The 19,524-nt window shown below is 40.5% G+C and overlaps 1 protein-coding gene across 4 annotated transcripts in view; it reads right to left on the minus strand.

The window, feature by feature from the left end:
• TIAM2 (TIAM Rac1 associated GEF 2) overlaps positions 1–19,524 on the minus strand; it is a 260,365-nt gene that overhangs the window by 138,020 nt on the left and 102,821 nt on the right. For 3 of the 4 annotated variants that reach the window (XM_074990337.1, XM_074990339.1, XM_074990336.1), the window contains 2 exons: positions 3,802–3,912; positions 1,585–2,787 (listed from right to left, as the gene is read on the minus strand). In XM_074990337.1, the coding sequence (XP_074846438.1) occupies positions 1,585–2,781 (1,197 nt within the window). In that variant the 5' untranslated portion in view covers positions 2,782–2,787; positions 3,802–3,912. Of the gene's footprint in view, positions 1–1,584; positions 2,788–3,397; positions 3,693–3,801; positions 3,913–19,524 lie in introns of those variants that run through there. The other variant, XM_074990338.1, reaches the window with a different exon arrangement.

Genomic DNA, 19,524 nt, shown 5'->3' on the forward strand with positions numbered 1-19,524 from the left:
GGTTCTGTGACCCTCTCTTGGCACTTACAGATGCACCCCTCACATTAACTTGATTTCCTGGTACAAATGGGCACCTATGACTGTATGCTGTATCTTGAGATAAGTGTAGTTTGAGAATATGCTCTAGGAACATTATGTTTCATGAAGGCACAGTACCTATGAAATCTCCCCAGCACACGGGGGAAACACTGTTACTGCACCATCCCTTAGACTTAGGGCAGCAGTGTGTGATCAGATAGATCAGGGGTTCAGCAACCTGCAGATCCAGAGATGCATGTGGCTCTTTAAGGAGTCATTTGTGGCTCTGAATGCTGCTGCCACTGACTCCTCCTGCAGCTCCCTTCCCTGCCACTGCTGAAACAGTAGAATTAAATTTAATTGGTTTAATGGCTGGCAGAGCAGCAGGAGAGATCTGGCCATTAAACCAATTAAAGTTAGTTCCTTTGTTTCAGCAGTGGCAGGACAGGAAGCTACCTGTGCTGCAGGTGGGGAAAGTGTTAACACTGAAGGAGAGCTGGGTGGAAGGACGGCCAAGTCTGCCCCTGCTGGAGCTGCGCAGCCCCGCTCATAAAGAGAAAGAGGAACCCGGGGGGGCAGGTGGTGGATGTGGAGGAGCAGTAGCAACACATGGAGCAGAACAAGTGGTACCACCTCCTGCTGGCTGAGCGCAAGTGCACATATCAGTACAAAAGGTACCTGCAGTCCAAGCTGCATGAGGTCTTCCACAAGAAGGGTGAGGAGCCATCCTGCATGCAGCTGGAGGAGTTTGTTGGCTGAGATGAGTTAATCCTGGGGCCAAGCGGTGGATTTGAGGTTCAGAGGGGTTAAGCCTGGGGACAGTGGGGGGGTTGAGGTGAATGGGGTAAATTGTGGAGATGGGGGGCAGGTTTGCAGGCCAAGGGGGGTACAGCCTTGGAATGGGGAGGGGGAGCAGTGCGGAGGGTTGATGCGAATATTATTCCCTCCTGTTTAAGAGCCTATTCCCAGCCACGGCATTTGCCTTGTCCTCATGTGCTCTCCAATCCAGGGGTGAAAGTAAAAAACTTTCTAACCAGTACAAATCATTGTGTGTGCACTGTTTTTAAAATAGGGGTTACAAAAATGTGGTTTGACATTATTAAGGACTGTCTCATAGTCACATGCATTGCAGCTCTTGAAGTACTGATTTTGCAACTGAATTTGAAACAAATGCTCGTCTCCCTATTTTGGTTGCAGACTCCTGAACTAGATACTCTTGCTGGATGGTATGAAGATGTACAGGCACATGGCTCCACCACTTCTCTGCTCATCTTTGCAGTGGCTGGCCCCTCCCATATTGATATATCTACTTCCATATATGACAAGAGAGAGTTGGAAAAAACAGGCAGGGGATGCTTTTTTTTTCCTCCTTTAAACTCCCTTTTTAATTGACATTTTATCATCTTCCAATTGGATCTACTAACATTTTTGTCTGAGAATTTCATAATTTACCAAGGAGATACCCATCATTTTCTGGGGAAAAAACAAAACAAACATTATACTAATGGTGGGTGTCAATAAATCAGCTCTCTCAACATTAGACTTTATGGGCCATTTTTCACATACCTGGAGCTTTCTTTTCTTCCTAGAGAGGCTTCCTGTCCAGTCACTGATGCGTCGCATTCTGCTTTTTAACGTATCCTTTTTGGAGGCATCGTCATTTAGGGGTTTGGATTTTCTACATGGGAGGGTATAGGAGGAATACTGTGTGGGGCTTCTGTGTTCCACCCTGGAGGGAACATCAATATCTGAGGCAAAAGAAACACGATTGCTCAAATTGGCACGGGTACCAATGTACTCATCAGACAGCCTAATAGCTGATGATGGGCTGCTTTCTAAATTTGTATCCTTATACAGATCACGAAGAGAAGAGAGAGATGAACTTTGGTTGAAGGGCTTTTTGCTGTCATTTGTGGGAAAAATGGCATGAATACTTGTATCCGGAGTGCTCCTGGTCAAGTAGGAGCCACCTAACCCATTGATCTCCCCATTATTGCCCCAGGGAGCGTCATACCATGAAGACTCTGAGCTTAGGGAGCTTCCTTTACTGGATCTAAGTCTTGAGTCAGTGGGAGACAGACGATGGCTTGAAGTGTCATCTGTACTAGAGTTCCTCCTCACGTCTAGCAGATCATTAGGTTTTGATCCTAAAGTAGGGGAGTACCTCAATAGCTGCACTGGTCCATTAGATTCCTCTGTCGAGACCTGGTTGTTGCTACTGTTGTGGAACTCAACCCTTAAACAGCCATCCAGCTTCCCCAGTGTTTTAATGAGAACTTTGGGGCTCCTCCTGTCATCTGGTGGAGGGGTTGATGGTAGGCTTTCATTCTTTCCATAGCAATTTAAAATATGTCCATTGCATTCTCTGGAGGCAACATGATTGCTTGCAGCTTCAAGGCCAATATAGTGAAAACCATTCTCAGGCAAAAATGCGGCACTACTTCCCTGGCAGTAGTTCCCCGATGCATTTGTCCTGTGTTTGGCATGGATACTGCTTTTAGAAGCTTTTGCGACTGTGTCACTGAGCCTGGGCGAATAAGGCTGGTTAGTCTTGAAGTGAGACAGGCAGCTTCTGGCTAGTGATCTCGATTTGTAACTAGTACCACTGCTGCTGTGTCCCCATCCATGCAGGGAGCAAGGCTTTTCGTCATTAGCATGAATGCTGCGGATTTTCAGAGAACAAGGCTTCTGCTTGGCACTGGACGCAGCATTAGTGTGATTTTTTGATCCATGAAGACTGTACTGGCTTTCTGAATTCCCCATTTTCCACTAAATTTAAAAAAAAAAAAAGTTCAATTAGTTTGTGTGTTCTGGTCATGGATGCTAAGAAAAACAGGGCACTTCTTACTCTAAACAGAAGATAAACTTCTTCACACAAGACAACTTTCAAGGTAGAGTCCATAACCATTTTCATTAACTCATTTTTTTCCTGGGGGTGGAAGGGTAGTCAGGAAAGTTCACTCTATGTGGTTTTTACCCCGCTATAAAGCTAATAATTGCTGGCATCTAATACCATTGAAATCATCGTAACACCTCCATCCTTCCACACCTCTCGCAACATCATCTTACAACTTGTAAAACCGATAACTCTCAAGAACAATTGCGTAATGAAAGGGAAACAACAGGGTAATCACTAGTTAGCTATACAGTGAACTGTACTTTCAGAAAACCATTTTTGCCAGGAGACATGCAAACTGCAGTTTCAGCGTGACTAGCTTCTGTGCAATAAATATTCCTTCAGTAAATTGTTCAGCAAACCCCTACTTCTTGAGGGAGAAAAAGGAGGGCTTGATTTTTTTTTAAATAGCTTTATCCCTCATTTATTACAAAGCCACACACAGAGTTTGTTCAGCACACAAAAGGCTGGAAGTTCACTCACCAAAAAGCTCTTGAGCAATCCTTACTCACATGAAGTAGCATTTACAGGAGAAGTTCAATTGCTTGTGGGAGATGGTTGTACAGTCTGGCCCTACATAAAACTAAAGGCTCACTTTTACTTGGGTTCAAACTCCATTGACTGTAATATACATAGAAATGACAATAAGGATTGTTTTTAAAAGATGGTCAAATAAGTCATTCTAAATGGTGTTTTCATTGTTCATATGGTAACTGATGCTTCTCTTCAAATTAACTTTCAAACAGTAGGGCTGAACAAAGCTTGTGCAGTCTCCTTACAGGAGTCTCAGAAATAACCCATTTTAAATCCTTCTCGATCCCACCCTATTTGTTTTTCATTAAGTCTTTTGCTCTTCAATGTAGTTTATGGAATAGAAACAGAAATACCTCTAGAAGCTTGTTAAATGTAGGTGAAAATAGCAATCAGCATACTTTACATTGTCTTGACAGCTAGCCACCACACTTTTCAAAAATGGGATGGGATTCCATGCAAACTTTCTGAAAAATACAAAACAAGGGAAAAATCTCAAATACATGTCTCTAATCAGATAAATCAACTTAAAAATAAGACAATACAGAAACAGAAGAAAATTGTTTAAGAGCCTTTATATTTCAGCTACATATTATTACGTTTGTTAAGTGGTGTGAAATTGTTGCAACAGAACCCAATATTAGGATATTTTATTATTTTCTAAATCTTTCTTATTCCACTTTCAGTGATGAATTTTGCAGAAACTTTCAGCGTTCATTTTGCTTTACTACCATTGATTAAAATTCATCAGTCTCTGCAAGTATCCATTATAATTTGGACCACTTTTAGCTAACTGTTCAGAGCAATTTTTTCCCACTTGTTTACTCGTCATGACTGAATTCTAACCAAGACCCTCCAGAGGTAAAAGGCTACTTAATAATTCACTCTGCCAACCAGCCAGAAAACTTTTCTTAAAGTTTATTCTGATTTTAAATCAATCTGCCAGTAAAATACCAAAAAGGAAGCACCAGGCTCTGCACACACCAAAAGTAACAAGACAAAAGCTGCTATTGAGAAGCTGAGAATATACTAGCTGTTCACATAGCACACAACGGCTGTGATTCAAAACAAAAGGACAGGATCTGAATTTCACAAAATTCAACAGCAGGTTATTGACTGAAAACACTTAGCAGAAGAAAGGCATCACTGGAGAGAAAGTTTAGGGAAACATTATTAGATCATCAGTTTAACAGATATACTGTTAACAAAATGTCACTTCCTTCTGCACAAAAAAAAAATTGGTGGATAGTTCACAGGTAATCCAAAAACAGTCCAATGGATCATGAAATTGCAATTGAAAAACTATCCCGTTTTCAATTTAAAAAATCAGCACAAACAAACAAACAAACAAACCCCATACACTGGAAGATTTAGCTTCTTTAAAAAAACAAGATAGAAAATGTGGATGATGTTCTGTCTCTAACATATTAAGAACTGTGCAGAACCTCATTAGCAAGCTATGTATTTGGCTAACCTTTAGGTTACCTAAATTAAAAGTCACAAATTAGCATTAGAAACAGTATGGACAGAAAGCCCTAGACATAGGTCTGCAAACAAATGTCTTACAGGTACACACTTTTTTGACCTTGCTCTGAAGTGCCTACACAACTCTGTACACAAAACCGTATGAACTTTCATCAACCTGTTTGTTAGAGATTTTCGCTAAATGTGTGAGCTAAATATGACATGAAAATCTTGAACATATCATGATAAAATCTATTTTATATGATTTTTTTCATAAAAAGGAATTTAGATATTCATGCATCCCCTTATCTTTTAGGTACTCTCCATGCCTAATAAGCATTATTTATATAAAAGCAGCTGTATACACAACAATGGATTTAGCAACAGAAGGATGAAAAAAGCTCTAAATTTGAGATAGAAACCAACAAATAGGGAAAAAAAACCACCATAAATGTTGTCAAGTTCCCAGTTAGTCAATCTAAATCTTCAGAAAACCCATTTTTATCATTCCAATAGGAGCAGATCACACACTAGGGAATTTCTATGCAGGGCCTGCATATTAGAGCATAAACTGCATTTGCAAGGAGGCATTGAGGGGCTTATTGTTATTCATAAGGGAAGAATGAACCCAATTTGTCTAAAGAAGCAGGCAAAGCGACCATCTGGTCTCCAGAACGATTGTGTACTGGATGGGTAACCCTTTTAACAAAGAGGATCGTGAGCAATCTGCTAAGAACCTCAAAAAATAGACATCAGTTCTTCAAAGCTTGAGTCACTTGTACAACTTCCATTGTGTATGTCTGATACCGTGTGCATTTTATATAATGGAGAGAAGGAATAAATTTATCTAAGGCACATTATCTGTAAAATAGGGTCTCAGTCAGTGCAGGCACCTATTAAAAGTACAACAAAACAGTCAATAAATTCCAGGGAAATAGTGACAACGGTTTTTTCTCAGCACTCTGGGACTTGAGAAGACCAAAACATTCTAAGCTTTCAAATCACTGAAATAACAAATCATGACATCTGCAAGACTACAGAGCATCACCACCCTCAAAATTAGCCACAACCATTGTTATTTCCCTCACATTTGCAGAGATTTTCCTTGGCGACCTACAATATGGGTGAGTTGGATGAACCCATTTAGTACCAAATCCAAGACGATACTGAAAAGGGTACCAGGATAAATTCTAGTTGCTTTGAATCAGAGGTGCCACCTATTTTAAACCCCCTTAATTCTGGGAGATATAGCAATTGGAACACAAAGGACTGACTTCTTCATCTAAAGCATAAAAATATGTTTTTCATAGCACCTGTGTGTTTAAAAGACTAATTCTCTCACCAGTTTAGAGGGATGGCAGTCTGGATACCTCCCATAAACAAACCAGCTTCTATTAAATGTTTTCCATCATTATAACAAGTGTACTTCTAAACCAGCTCATCCCATGCAAGGATGAGAAAAAAGAATATTTCCAATTGTACTAGACATTCCAGGAAAAAGGAGTGTTTAACCCTCACCCTCCGTGCTCTAGGACACTTTTAAAAAATGCATGTATACCGATAGACTACTCCAGGAAAGCAACACAGACCACCATCACACCCAATAATGAACATATGTCAGAATCCAGCAGCTAAAAGCATTTCCCCCTGTTTACGAGCTTCCATATGAAGTCCTCCCAGTCTCTCGGGGCTCAAGAATAAAAGCACGTATTGTAGGGTTCCCTGAAAGATCAGACATTTAGGTCAGACCAGGAAGGGAAGTGAGATCCTGAATGGAGGATCCCTCCTGGACAATGACCTGCCTGCTACACCCCTTCTTATAAATCAATGGGCTGAATCATAAGCACCTTCACTGATGGCCATTATGGCAGGAGAGTGATTAGACAGCTTTACAAAATGATAGAAAATGTTGCTCGATACACCAATGCTAGCTGGGTTTGGAGAGGTCCGAGCCTGAGCTTCACCTGTTGTACAACATATATGCAAAACCATCATATGCCCAAGGAATTTTAAGCAATCCCTTGCCATAGTTGTGGGATACAATTCCCTTAGGACTGAAGGGTATAGTAGCACATTGCAGTTTTAAAGGAACTTTCCACACCAATTATTATTCTCTGAGAACATAGGTTTATAAAGAGGTATTTAGATAAACTCATTAGCATCCCAGACTGTGCAAAAAGCAAAAGACAAAATTTTGTGTTTTCAAAATGTTAGGTTAAAGCAAATATTTACTTTTAAAACAAAGCAACAACAATACGCAATATTTTGGCTTTAGATTTTCTTATAAGAAACAATAGTTCAAGGGAATAGGATGTTTTCAGATCTACAGACTAAATTGCTTATCCTGGAGCCTTTTACATCCAGAGATCTCAAAGATTCCTGCTGTGGTTTCACTAATTGATTTCACTATACTGATTTTGGCACTGCCCTCTCTCTCCTTCCAATACAATGATAGTGCCGAGGTTGAGTCTTCTCTAAAATTAAAATGCAGAATGTGTGTCTATTCTAAATTGTGCAGTCTATAACTTTAGACTTCAGATTGACAGAAGGTGCACAGGAAAACCTGAGCAGATGGAGTACCCTTCAACCAAAAGGCAGAATTAGAGGAAATCTATAAAAGGGACAAGAGTCGACAGTGGAATCTTCATGTGGTAGTTCTGCAGACTTCTTTGGCAATGGCTGACCTCTTCAACTATGAAGGCATTAGAGCTGTACTAGTGTACATCCTAAGCAATAGCGAAAATGGCATCTTTACACAAAAAATGAATTCATTTACTATAGCTATTTTATGCAACATTTAAAATGTGTTCAGTCCTCTTTTTGAGTGCTCAGTGTCAAATTCATCCCTGTGCCACACCACACCCATATGAGACCAATGCATAAGATAAATTCCACTTTAGCCCTATTTTAAGATCTTATGTTATCTCAACTGAAGGATACTGAGACAGGCTGTGGTGAGGGATCTGGGTACAGATAGAACTCCTTCACTACAAAACTATAAAAAAGCAGATTTTTAGAGTAATGCAGCCTCCTTTCCAAGCGTGGTAATTCAATGTAATTGTCACCATGTTGCCAATATCGATCAGAACCAATAGCTTGAAAGGACGAAGTCTCTCAATGAAAAATCCAGGCTTCAAAACAGATCTTACACTTATGTAGCTGTTGCTGAGTGGCCATGAAAAAGAAAGCACATCATTGAGGGAAAAATGGTCATTAACCTGTCTTTACCACCCCAAGTTTCATGAACCATTAGTTCGAAGTCTGAATTCAGCAGACCAAGAGCAAGAGCCTTGTTTAACACTGACTAGAAATTGCTGATGTATATAAATAGATCTTCTGGAAGGGGAAATTCACTGAGAGATGTCTGGGCAATATAACCACATAATATAACCACATACACTCCATATGTAACTGGGTAAATAGCTGGGAGAATGACAGTAGTAGCGTTCATGGAAAAATGAAAACTAACGTATCCAGAACAAATTTTCTGGCTCAGGATACAGCAGAGAACCCCAGATTGGCATATTGGACAGAAAGCCAAGGGCTGATGTGGAATGTCAGACAAAGGCTCGCAAGGCCACCTGAGAGACATGATGAAGAATAAAGGCCTTGTCTTTCCATTCTTTTCCTGCTGACAGTAATACGAGAGCAGACATCAGAAAACTGTTTCATGAATCACTGTAGAGACCTTTCATTTACAACAGTGGCAGCAAAATTTTGGTGCCCTATGGCTCTTGCTAGTAGTTGTAGTTAGTCGTTGCCAATCCCCTGCTCCTAGAAGACATTACAGAATTATGATGGGTAAAAAGAGCCCACTCCTCTGAACATCAGGGCCACCCTGAAAAAACCCCAAACTCTGAAGTACCTGGGCTAAAATTAAGAGATAGGAAGACGAAAAAACTAGAAGGTACACCAAGCTCACTGTTCTACTAGTACAAATACTGACCTGAATTTTGTAATCCTTTGTACAAACCACCCTATGCTTTGTACAACAGGTAGGAAATTAATCAAAGCGAGATCACACTGACAGATGAATGTGGATTTCTTTAGATAAGCACAGTAAAGGGAGCACAAACCCTGACCTTCCTTACTGAAGCACTTACAGTACTTGGCATTGACCTCTGATGGGACACTACAGCAAACATTACAAACCTTCTATTTTTTCACTTGTTTTTTAATTGTTCTTATTTTTGAGATAAAATGATTTGATCCTTTAACTAGAGTGAAGTACGTAACACAAGTCCCCAGAACTCACCAAAAGCAGTCTTCTGTCTGCTCCTGCAGGCATTCTGCACGAAAAAACTAAACATTCTGCACACAATATTTTAAAATTCTGCAAATGTTATCCATAAAATTAACACTATGCATGTATTTGGCACAACTAAGTCATGCTACTCCCCATGCTACCACTGCTACACTACTATTTATACTCTCAATAACCCTCACTGAGCTTGCGCAGGGATGGATATGATGATGGTACACCCCCAGCTTGTACTGTATACATTCCATTAAAAGGGCTTTCAGCTGTAGTTTGTGTCTAATATTCATCTTCAGGGTAAGAAAAAAGAAACATGGCGGTGCCAATGTTACCAAACACAATTGATCTATCTGCATCTAAGTTAGTGGGGCTTTTCGGTATGACAAATCTAAAAGTATTTCAGAATAATAGAAGAAACACTCACCCATATGAAATTGCCAGCTTGTTATTTTCTTTTGCAGCATTTATGTGATCTGGAATGCTACGGGTTTGACGTGTACCACCTCTCTCCACGCTTTCTCTAGCTCAAGACAATTCTTTACAGAAGATTCTTTCAACAATTCAGCAATTCCCAGCACTTTTTCTTCTCAACTTAAATCACACTTATACCCTTCTTTCTATAATGGTCAGAACATCAACTTTAGCTAGTTTGCATCCTACCAAATCTTACAAATTACCTTTATGTATTTCTTAGCTGCTATACATCATGGGCTGCGTAAGGGGAGAAGGGATTAGTGTATTTGCTTTGTTAGTTCCACAGGAATACAGGATTAGAAGTAACCCGATTACAAAGTATCTTCTTCCTCCACTTTGGTTTTCAACTTAATGTGTGTAAATCACACAAAAAGCTAGACATCACCTTTTTCAAGGCTGTACATGGATCTATATTTGAAATAACAAGGGATGTGTGTAATGATACACTGTAGCAGAAGTAAATACTGAATTTCTTATTGGCAGCAATTTACAGTATTTTTAAAAACTATGAACTTTGGGCACATGCATTCACAAATCAGAAGCAGATTTTTGATTCCTGCAACTCCAAATCACATTTCTAGGACAAAATACACCATAATAATTATACAACAGTATTCTTGGCAGAATATTTTGCATTTATATGCTACTGTATTCCAGCAAAAAAACAGGACTTAGTCTTAAAAATCCCATTTGAAGCCAGAATCCACCTCAAACTCATCTGACTTCCATTAAGTTTAAAAAAAAAAAAAAAAAAACTGTTCAGTATATCACAGATTAAAACAAACAAAACAGACAACAGCTTTCTTCATAAAACACCAATCAATACAGTATTCAATTATTCAGTATCTGCCAGAAAAGCATTTTAAACTGTCTGTCATAATATACACACATCTAATTTTACATATAAATAAAAAAACACACTTTTTTGTTGTTTTCATATAAAGTCAGCATCAAAAAAAGTCTACATCATTCACCATATGTTATGTCAGAACTGCAGACTCTATAACCAGGACATAATATTTTTTTCTCCTACTCAAATGATTCTGAGTCCAAGCTTGTGTAATTTATTAAGTTATACTGTTTTCAGGTTAGGTTAGTACTGTACAGAAACTGATTCAAGCTTGAAAATCCTTATCCTATTACAGGAGGGCTGATACAATCAATCAATCTCTGGAGACATAATTTTCTTCTGCAGGAAATACAAAGTCCATCATTTGTGAATGTTATTGAACTGATGTACAATAGCTAGTGTGCACATCCATTTAAGCAATAACCACCAAGCCTGAACAGCCCAAAATTAATTCAGGAGGGCCAGGTCAAACTTTGGCAAATGTAGCCACAATAGGTAAAGAGCGTCCTTTAAAGAGTGTGCTGTCTCCTTTCTCAGAGGGATTATTTCCTGCCCTTGCAGTGGGTGTGAACTCAATGATCTGACAAGTCTTTTTCATCTCTAACCGCAATGTCCAAAGTGTATAAACCAAACTATTAACGTGGATTAATGTAGTGCCCTCAAGATACTTCAAAATATTTAGGCAACTACTCAGTTACGTTCTGGGAGTGCAGGGACTCTGCACCTAGAAGAACTGCAAGCAAACTTAGCAAAGATCTCTAAAAACAGATTTCTCCAACTGTCCTCCCTTTTTCGTCTTAAAGCTTGTAGGCAGAAATGTGTGCAGCAGCTGTCATTATGGAGCCATACATCCTGAGAATGGGTGGCCTTGTGGTTATAGTATTGAACTAGGATTCTCAGGGCCAAGTTCAGTTTCTGCCTTTGACACAGACATCCTGGGTGACGTTGGGCAAATCATCTAGTCAATCAATGCCTCACTTCCTCCAGAGACTTCAGAACAAAAGTGTCTCAGTGACACGCAAATACCACTGACTTTCAATGGGACTAGTACTCTAAAGCCACCCAGGTGTTTTTGAAAATTCCACCCAATAACATTTCCTCTCACATCCTTTACCTGTTGTGTCTATTTGAACTGTAAGTAGTCTAGGGCAGGGACTGTCTCTTTATATGGGCGTAAACAACAGAGTTGGGCCCCAATTTAGGCTGGAGCCCTTAGATACTACGTAATACCAAAAGTATGGAAGAAGCAGAAGGTGGTGTCCAACTACTCTGGACGTAGACACACTCAGCTAATTCACTCCACTGTGCCTACATGAAACTGGGTGCCTAGAAATAATCTTAAATGAGAGCAGTTCAGCAATAGCTCTCTACAAACTCGTACGTGAGAATGTCTCTTACTGAGCAAGAGAATTGTGGCCAACACACCTAGGTCCTCGTTATTTTGTTAAAAAAAGCTTCCACCTCCATTTGGACAATCAATAGAGACGATTAGACCTGCTATTTCGTATCTTATCTGTGGAACATTCACAACCTTATTTGAATAAAGCTCATGCTCTTCTCCAAAAGGGACATTGCTACCCACTGATACCTAGTTCACATGAGTTCCCTGAACTAACATGTCACCTTTCTGTAGTTTATTTCAACTTCTTGTATATATGTCATATGAAGCAATCCCTGTAAGCTGGGCACTTGTGCCACCACAGAAGAGAAATTCAGATGCCATCTAGCTGATTAGCTAGTGGCAAGAGGTCGTAATGGGGGTGTGCAAAAAATACTTATTCTGCAGATGGATGGAAAAGATTAGGCATTGGTTTTATATACCAGAATTGAAACTGGACCTTTCTGCACTAGGTTTGTTATTGAAATGGTTATGGGTAAATTTCGAAATTAGCCACTCGAAAATGGAAATGTCATACATCAGAAAATAATTTAACTAGCAAAGTTATGTGGGCATTAGGGTCTGTATTTTTTTCCTTTCCATGTCTTTGAATGTAGCAAAGAGATCCAAAAAACAAATGAGGCCAAATTTGTCTCCTGTCACGTTACTTCTCTATCACCATAAAGAATGGACCTTTTCCCATCCAATATTTTAAATTTATTTAACACTAAAAGGAAACTGTTGCCTCATGATTTGCATTTATTGTAAATTAGCAAGCATATGGGACAGACTAGGCAGAATCAAAGAGGGAAAGAGAGTCTATACATTAGCTGTCACGGATTAGAGTAGTCACTCTAGTGTACTACTAACAATATAAAGCTCTATTAAACCATACCCTAAATATGAAGCATTTGTTACCTCTTCCCCTTCTACACAATGTAACAAAATCCATCACCTTTACAGCTGAGCTGTAAAGTGATTTTAGTAATGTCTAATTCATTAATTACAACAGTTAAACTCACTTGATCACCGGTACAAAGAGTTCTTTGGAAGAAAGCAATTTGCTTAGACTGTGCGATATTGGATATTAGCAAAAGAAACCCCAGGAGCAGGAAGACATCGAAGGAGTAGAGACAAAAAAATTGTTCATTGTGCACAATGCCTGCAAGCTCAAAGGCCTCTATTTCCCTCTAGTCTTCTTGTAAATATTTGTCTTGTGCCTAACCAATAACTCTCTCCTGCCCCCTCCCCAATTTCTACTTCCCACCAGCCTTACCTTCAGTAAAGCTCCTGCTTCAGCCTCTTCTCCCTAACGTTTCAAAAAACTATGCAGCATAGCCGGGGGGGCGGGGGGGGGGGAGGGAGAGAGAGAGAGAGAGACACTCCCTTTCTTTTTTCCTCTAGTAAGCCAGGAAACTGTGTCTAACACTTCAAAATGTTCAGCCGTTACGAGCTAAAAACAGATCCTGGGCTATGCTGGATGTATTTTTGTCTGCAAAACTACACACCCTCCTCATGTTCAATTTTTTCCATTGATGGAACAGTATGATGCAGACTTAACCAGAAAGTGGTTTTCCTTGGGCCGCTTGAAATGATTAGCCTGGACAGCCTTCCATAATGCCTCAAAGCCACCAGGGAATACTCTATGACTAGGCTGTTGTTTGACCCTGCATTCCAGAATTACCACAAAAGTTCCATAGGAAAGCTACTAGAAAGTTTGCTGAATAAAGATTTGCTTGCTTGCAGGTAGCCTTACTGTCTTTTTTAAATTCATTAATAGCAAGTACATATACCTAATGTTCGTGTATGTGATGCCTTGGTAAATACATAATTTCCAAACCCACCCCTGGAATGCTATAGGCATGAAAACCCTCTCAAAAAGAATTTTATGTTTTTTACGTAATACTGTCATGCATACTCTCCTGGGGGGGTTGTTTTTTAAAAAGTACCAAGTTGTGATAGAAACTAGTAGTTCAACCTGAAGCCTATTATAAGATAAAAAGCAGACATATATTATTTTATATAAATTAGAATATTTTTTAAATTTAAAGCCTAAGGCAAGGCTGCTAAATCTGCATTTCGGTGCATGGATAATAGCTTGATTTCCAGAGATGCCAAGCAGCCACATCAACTGATTGCAGTGGAATCTACAGATGACAAGCACATCTGAGAATATCAGTTTCACAAAATTAACTTCCCTATTCCAAAGTTTATTTTAGGAACATATTTCTTCATGTTGAACAGCAGGACTACTTCAGAAACCAGAAATCCTTTTACACCAGTTTGCACACACTTAATTTTAGTGCAAAGAGACCTATTTTAAAACCAATTTGCACAGGAACACAGGCATTCCTATAACACATCAGACCTGTGGTTCATTGAGTCCAATGTGTCTCAGGTAGTGGCCAGTCCCAGATGTCTTAGAGAAAAATGCAATAAACTGTCCAGTTGGTTATTCTGAAATAATCTGTGCTGGGTTTCTGTTTAACCCTAAAAAAATTAATGGTTGGCTCCTGCACTGAACCATAAAGGTTAATTCCTTTCTAAACATGTTTATGTTATCAGATGCAACTATTAATACATTCTCCTTATCCATATAACCCACTTATCCTTTTCTGAGTCCCAATGGGATCAATCAAATCCTGTGGCAGTGAGTTCCACAGTTTTTCTAAAAAAGGAATATCAAGGTGATGCACTAGTAACATGTCTATGCTGCACCTACCTAACTGGCTAAGACACCTGTTACATTCTTTTAAAACAGGTGAGGTTTTTCCCTATCAGATTTCTTGAAAACCCTTTGAAATTAAGAAGTTTTTTATGGTACACTTTGCCAGCCCCTCTAAGCAAATTTCTGAGTAGATTCACCAGACACATGTGGTGAAGGGTATGATGATGCTTGCTGGTCTGTGCAGGTGGAGGAAGAGCTGTACAAGAACCCCTCTCCTACCTGCTGCTGACCAAGAGCTTCCTCTACTAGCAGCCACTCTGCTCTGGGGAAGGGGGATTTTTTAGCTATTGTCTCTACCACCCACAAGGAGCAAGACATTAGAAAGGAGCCAGAGATGGGTCCTGGGTTCTCTTCCCTTCCAAGCCATCTTGCAAAGCAGACCTGGTATGCCCAGGGGAGCAATGTATGCCCAATAACTATTGCAAAGCCCACATGCACACAAATGTATGCAGAGTTGCTTTGTAAGACATTGTGTTTAGCTGAGGCACAATCCGTATGTAACTGCCCACAGGAAGGCCTGAACCTTGAGGCCTCTGAAGCTTAGTGCAGCCACCTCTACAGCTTGAGCTAAAGGCCAACTGGCTCTCAGTTTAGGCTTAGAGGACACATTCTCTCTCTCTGAAGTGGTCTAGGTACCACAACATGGGACAGTTAACCACACCCAGGTGTGTGGGTCACACGTACAGATGTTGCTTCTTTGACAGCATCATCATCATCAACCATGGGCTCAGCACCCATTGGTGTCTGATGGCCCTCTCACTACTTCCTTCCATCTTTCCCTGTCCAATATGGAGTGGCTTAGTTTCTGTAGACTAGCTCTGCACCAATCTACTGTATCATCTACCAATTCTCTGTGGGGTCTGCCTCTCCTATTCGAGCCACCCATTATGCCGAATATCAGGGTCTTGATTTTTCATTCATCGTTCACTCTGCAAACATGCCCAAATAGCTGTAACTTGTGTTGTATAACCTTCTGCAGCAGGTTCTCTTTCAGCTGTAGCTTCCGATATAATTCCTCGTTGGTGACCTTCTGCATCCATCCTGTTCTCAGGATCTTTCTATAACAACTCCTCCTGAACAGCAATATCCTTCTCTTTGAATCTTTCTTTATCACCCATGTCTCACGTCCATACAACATGATGCCGAATACATGCATTTTCAACGTGCTCAGCTTCGTTCCTAAGCTAACAGCTTTGCTTTTCCAGATCTTATCCATCACCTTCAAAGTTGCTCTTGCTTTCACTATTCTACTCACTATTTCCTTCTCACAGTCTAGATCATGTGTTATGTTGCTCCCCAGATAGGTGAGCTTCTCTACATTCTCTAGTTCAATCCCATCTATAATGATCTTCCTTCCTATTTCCTTAACTCCAAATACCATTGCTTTGTTTTATCAATGTTCATAATCAGCCTGTACCACTTCCCTTCCTCATTTAGCACCCGCACTGTTTTCGCTAGCTTCTCCTCATCTTCCTCAATAACTGTATCATCCACAAACCTCAAGTTGTTAATTCTTTTCCTGTACACAGCTATCCCATCTCCCTCTTCCTTGATCTTATCCATCGCTGCCTCCAGATGTGTGATGAAGATACTCTGAGATCAGATCTCCTTGTCTTGTACCTCTACTCGTTCTAAACCAAATTCCCAACTCTCCGCACAATCTCACCGCTGCCTCCGCACTGTCATTGATATCCTTCAACAACCGTATCAGTCTGCTATCCACTCCATACAACTCCAACACCGCCCAAGTGATGTTCTGATCTATCCTGTCAAATGCCTTCTGAAAATTGATGAAGCAAGTATAGATATTCTTGTTCTTTCTTCGAGATTTCTCCGCTATCACTCTTAGTGCCAATACGTGCTGTATGGTACTTCTATCTTTCCTGAACCCTGCTTGCTCATCTGCTAGGTGTTCTTCTATCTGCAATTTGCGATCTTAGTCTCTCCACCAGTGTCATCATCGGCACCTTGTGCCAGAGTTATAAACTGCCAAGGCTAGAGGTACTAGGGCACAGCCCTCACAAGCCCTGGCACCAATTAAGCATTGACCAGTTATGCATCAGTACAAAAGTCAATCAGGCATAATCTCTGGATTTATCCAAAGTTCTCCAAATATCTTGTTAGCTACCCAAAAGGCAGGAGGCATTCCCATAGTAACACCTTTTCTAGAACTCTCCAATGCATGGTAGAGTTTCCCACTGTACCATACCTGCATACCAGCAAAGGGTATGTCTATATTGCTAAGTACATGTTTTACATTCTTACACGGTCCCCATCTCCACAGCACGTGAACAACTCACAGTCTGTCCTAGATTTATTCTGGCAACATCCTGGTGAGGTAGGAAAGAGATGGACTCCACTTTACAGCAAGGGAGAGAGGGAAAGTAAAGGTGCATCTATAGAGCTGCTGGCTCGGGAAGAGATATACACCAGCTCCGCTCGAGCTAGCACACTAAAAGCAGCCTTGTGAAGCATGGGCAGCTGCTCAGGCTAGCCTAGAGACCACATACCCAAAAGGCATTGGTGGGCCTGTACCCAGCTGGTTAGCCCACATTGCTGCAGCCCTAAGTATACTGCTATTTTTAGTGTGTTAGACAAACACCAGCTCTGGTTAAGTCTCAGCTGCAGTGTAGACATAACCTCAGAGACTTGCTCAAATGGTGGAGCTGGGAAGGAAACTCAAGTTTCCAGTTACTACTTTAACCACTGGACCATTCTTCCTCTCCAACTCAAAAAATAGAGTATTACAGCACCTACGTAGTGCTTCATACCCAAGAACCTTAAAGGGCATTTCAAATGTGGAAACTGGCGGAAAATCTGAGGCACAGAATAGTAAGTGACTTGACCGCAGATCAAACAGGGAAGGTTTGTCTACACAGACACAAATCTTAGAAATGGCCATGCTAGTAGCCATTTTGAAGATTACTAATTGAATATTCAGTGCCTCATTAGCATTAGGACGCTTCCAGCCACAGCGCTTCAAAAGCGCTGCTTCCGAACATGTGCAGCTCGGCGCAGTTACAGGGGGGTCCTTTTTGAAAGGATCTGCACCTTTCAAAATCCCGTTATTCCATTCCGCTGAGTGGTATAAGGGGATTTTGAAAGGTGTGGGGTCCTTTCGAAAAGGATCCCCGTGTAGCCACGCCGAGCCGCGCACATTTGAAAGCGGCACTTTCAAAGTGCCGCAGCCAGAAGCGTCCTAATGCCAATGAGGCGCTGAATATTCAATTCAGCACCTCATTAGTAATCTTCAAAATGGCTATTAGCATGGACATTTCAAAGATTTGTGCCCATGTAGACACACCCGGAGGGTATTTTACTTGAATCAGAGGATACGTTAGTTATTTTGCTTTTAATTTTAATTCTAAGGGCAGATAGATTTCTGAACACAATCACTGCCTTTAAGCAATGGAAACCCAGGACATACAAAAATAAAGCCACTACTGCCAGTGTGACACAGTACCCCAGTTACAAAGTCAATTTATTATTATTGTATAGAAGCAGAATCTAAATGTACAATATGTACCAGAACCATTCTTCTTTCCTTTTGAAAGATCAGCTCTATAATTTGTCTTCTGGTATGTCCACAATATTTCATGCTCTTTCAAAAATATCTGTCCATGATATATAGTCAACTTGTATGCAAATTCCCTAGAGATCTACGGTGCTTTTGGGACTCCAATTCAGCAAAGATTTTTAACAAGTGCCTGCACAAGACCTGCATAGGACTACCAAGGTGCTTAAATGTGGCTTATTACCCTGCTAAACCATGGCCTAAGCCCAGACGACCTGCAACATATGCAGATTTTCTATGTATTCCTTTGAGCTGGTATTTATTAATAAATATTTTCTCACTTCATAATGCCTATAAACCCTCCCTCTTCAAATAATGACATTCAAAGTAGGACATGAGGTTTCTCATATCAGAATCCCCTAGTCAAGCTACCATGAAGTGTGCAATGAATGCCAGGCATGGGCTTTAAGACCTAAAAGGGGATTAGCTATTGCTACCAACAAGGATTTTTCATGGATGATGACGGAGTTTGGAAGTATTACTGATTTCATATAAGAGAAGTCTGAAGGATACAAAGTCTCTTACTGGGGTAATCTGATTAACAAGTAAGAATCTCAATTCTCTTTGGTCTCGGTAGCCAGCTGAAAGGAACTGGAACAAGCAGATCTGTCGTGAGGACCCAGTTTAGTTGCCTGTCATGTAGCCAACAGACAGGGAAAGATCAAACCATGTGAAATCCCCATAAAGTAGCATGATCATTCCAATCTCTTAGAAATTTCACCTTTTCTGCTAGAGCTTATGTTCTGCTGCTATAGCCATTATTGCTTCCTGATCTCATCTCCCTGATTGTCAAGGAAAGGATGACCAAATGAATCTATTTCTTTCCTAAATTTAGATTTTGAGAGTCCAGGGAGCAGACAAAAAAATTAACCTAATGTGTTAGAGCACAAAGAGCTTTCTTTCTTTGATGAGCTGCAAGGATCCAAATAAGCCACTCCAAATGTAAGTAAGACAGTCTGGCTACTTGGTTAAGACATAAACAGCAAAAAAAGGGAGAGAGTAGGTGAGGAGGAAGTTAGTCTCAACCAATGTATAGATACATAGGCCGTGTCTACACAAGCCAAAAACTTCAAAATGGCCATGCAAATGGCCGTTTCAAAGTTTACTAATGAAGCACTGAAATACATATTCAGCACCTCATTAGCATGCAGGCAACAGCGGCACTTTGAAATTGATGTGGCTCGCCACCGTGCGGCTCGTCCAGATGGGGCTCCTTTTCAAAAGGACCCTGGTGACTTCGACGTCCCCTTATTCCTATCTGCTCATCCGCTTATACAACTCAGCTTAATAAGATTTGCATGGCCATTTCAAAGTTTTTAGCTAGTGTAGACATAGCCATAATGCCCTAAATGG

The sequence above is a fragment of the Carettochelys insculpta genome, chromosome 3 (assembly GCF_033958435.1).
Source record: "Carettochelys insculpta isolate YL-2023 chromosome 3, ASM3395843v1, whole genome shotgun sequence".
NCBI classification, from domain to species: domain Eukaryota; kingdom Metazoa; phylum Chordata; order Testudines; family Carettochelyidae; genus Carettochelys; species Carettochelys insculpta.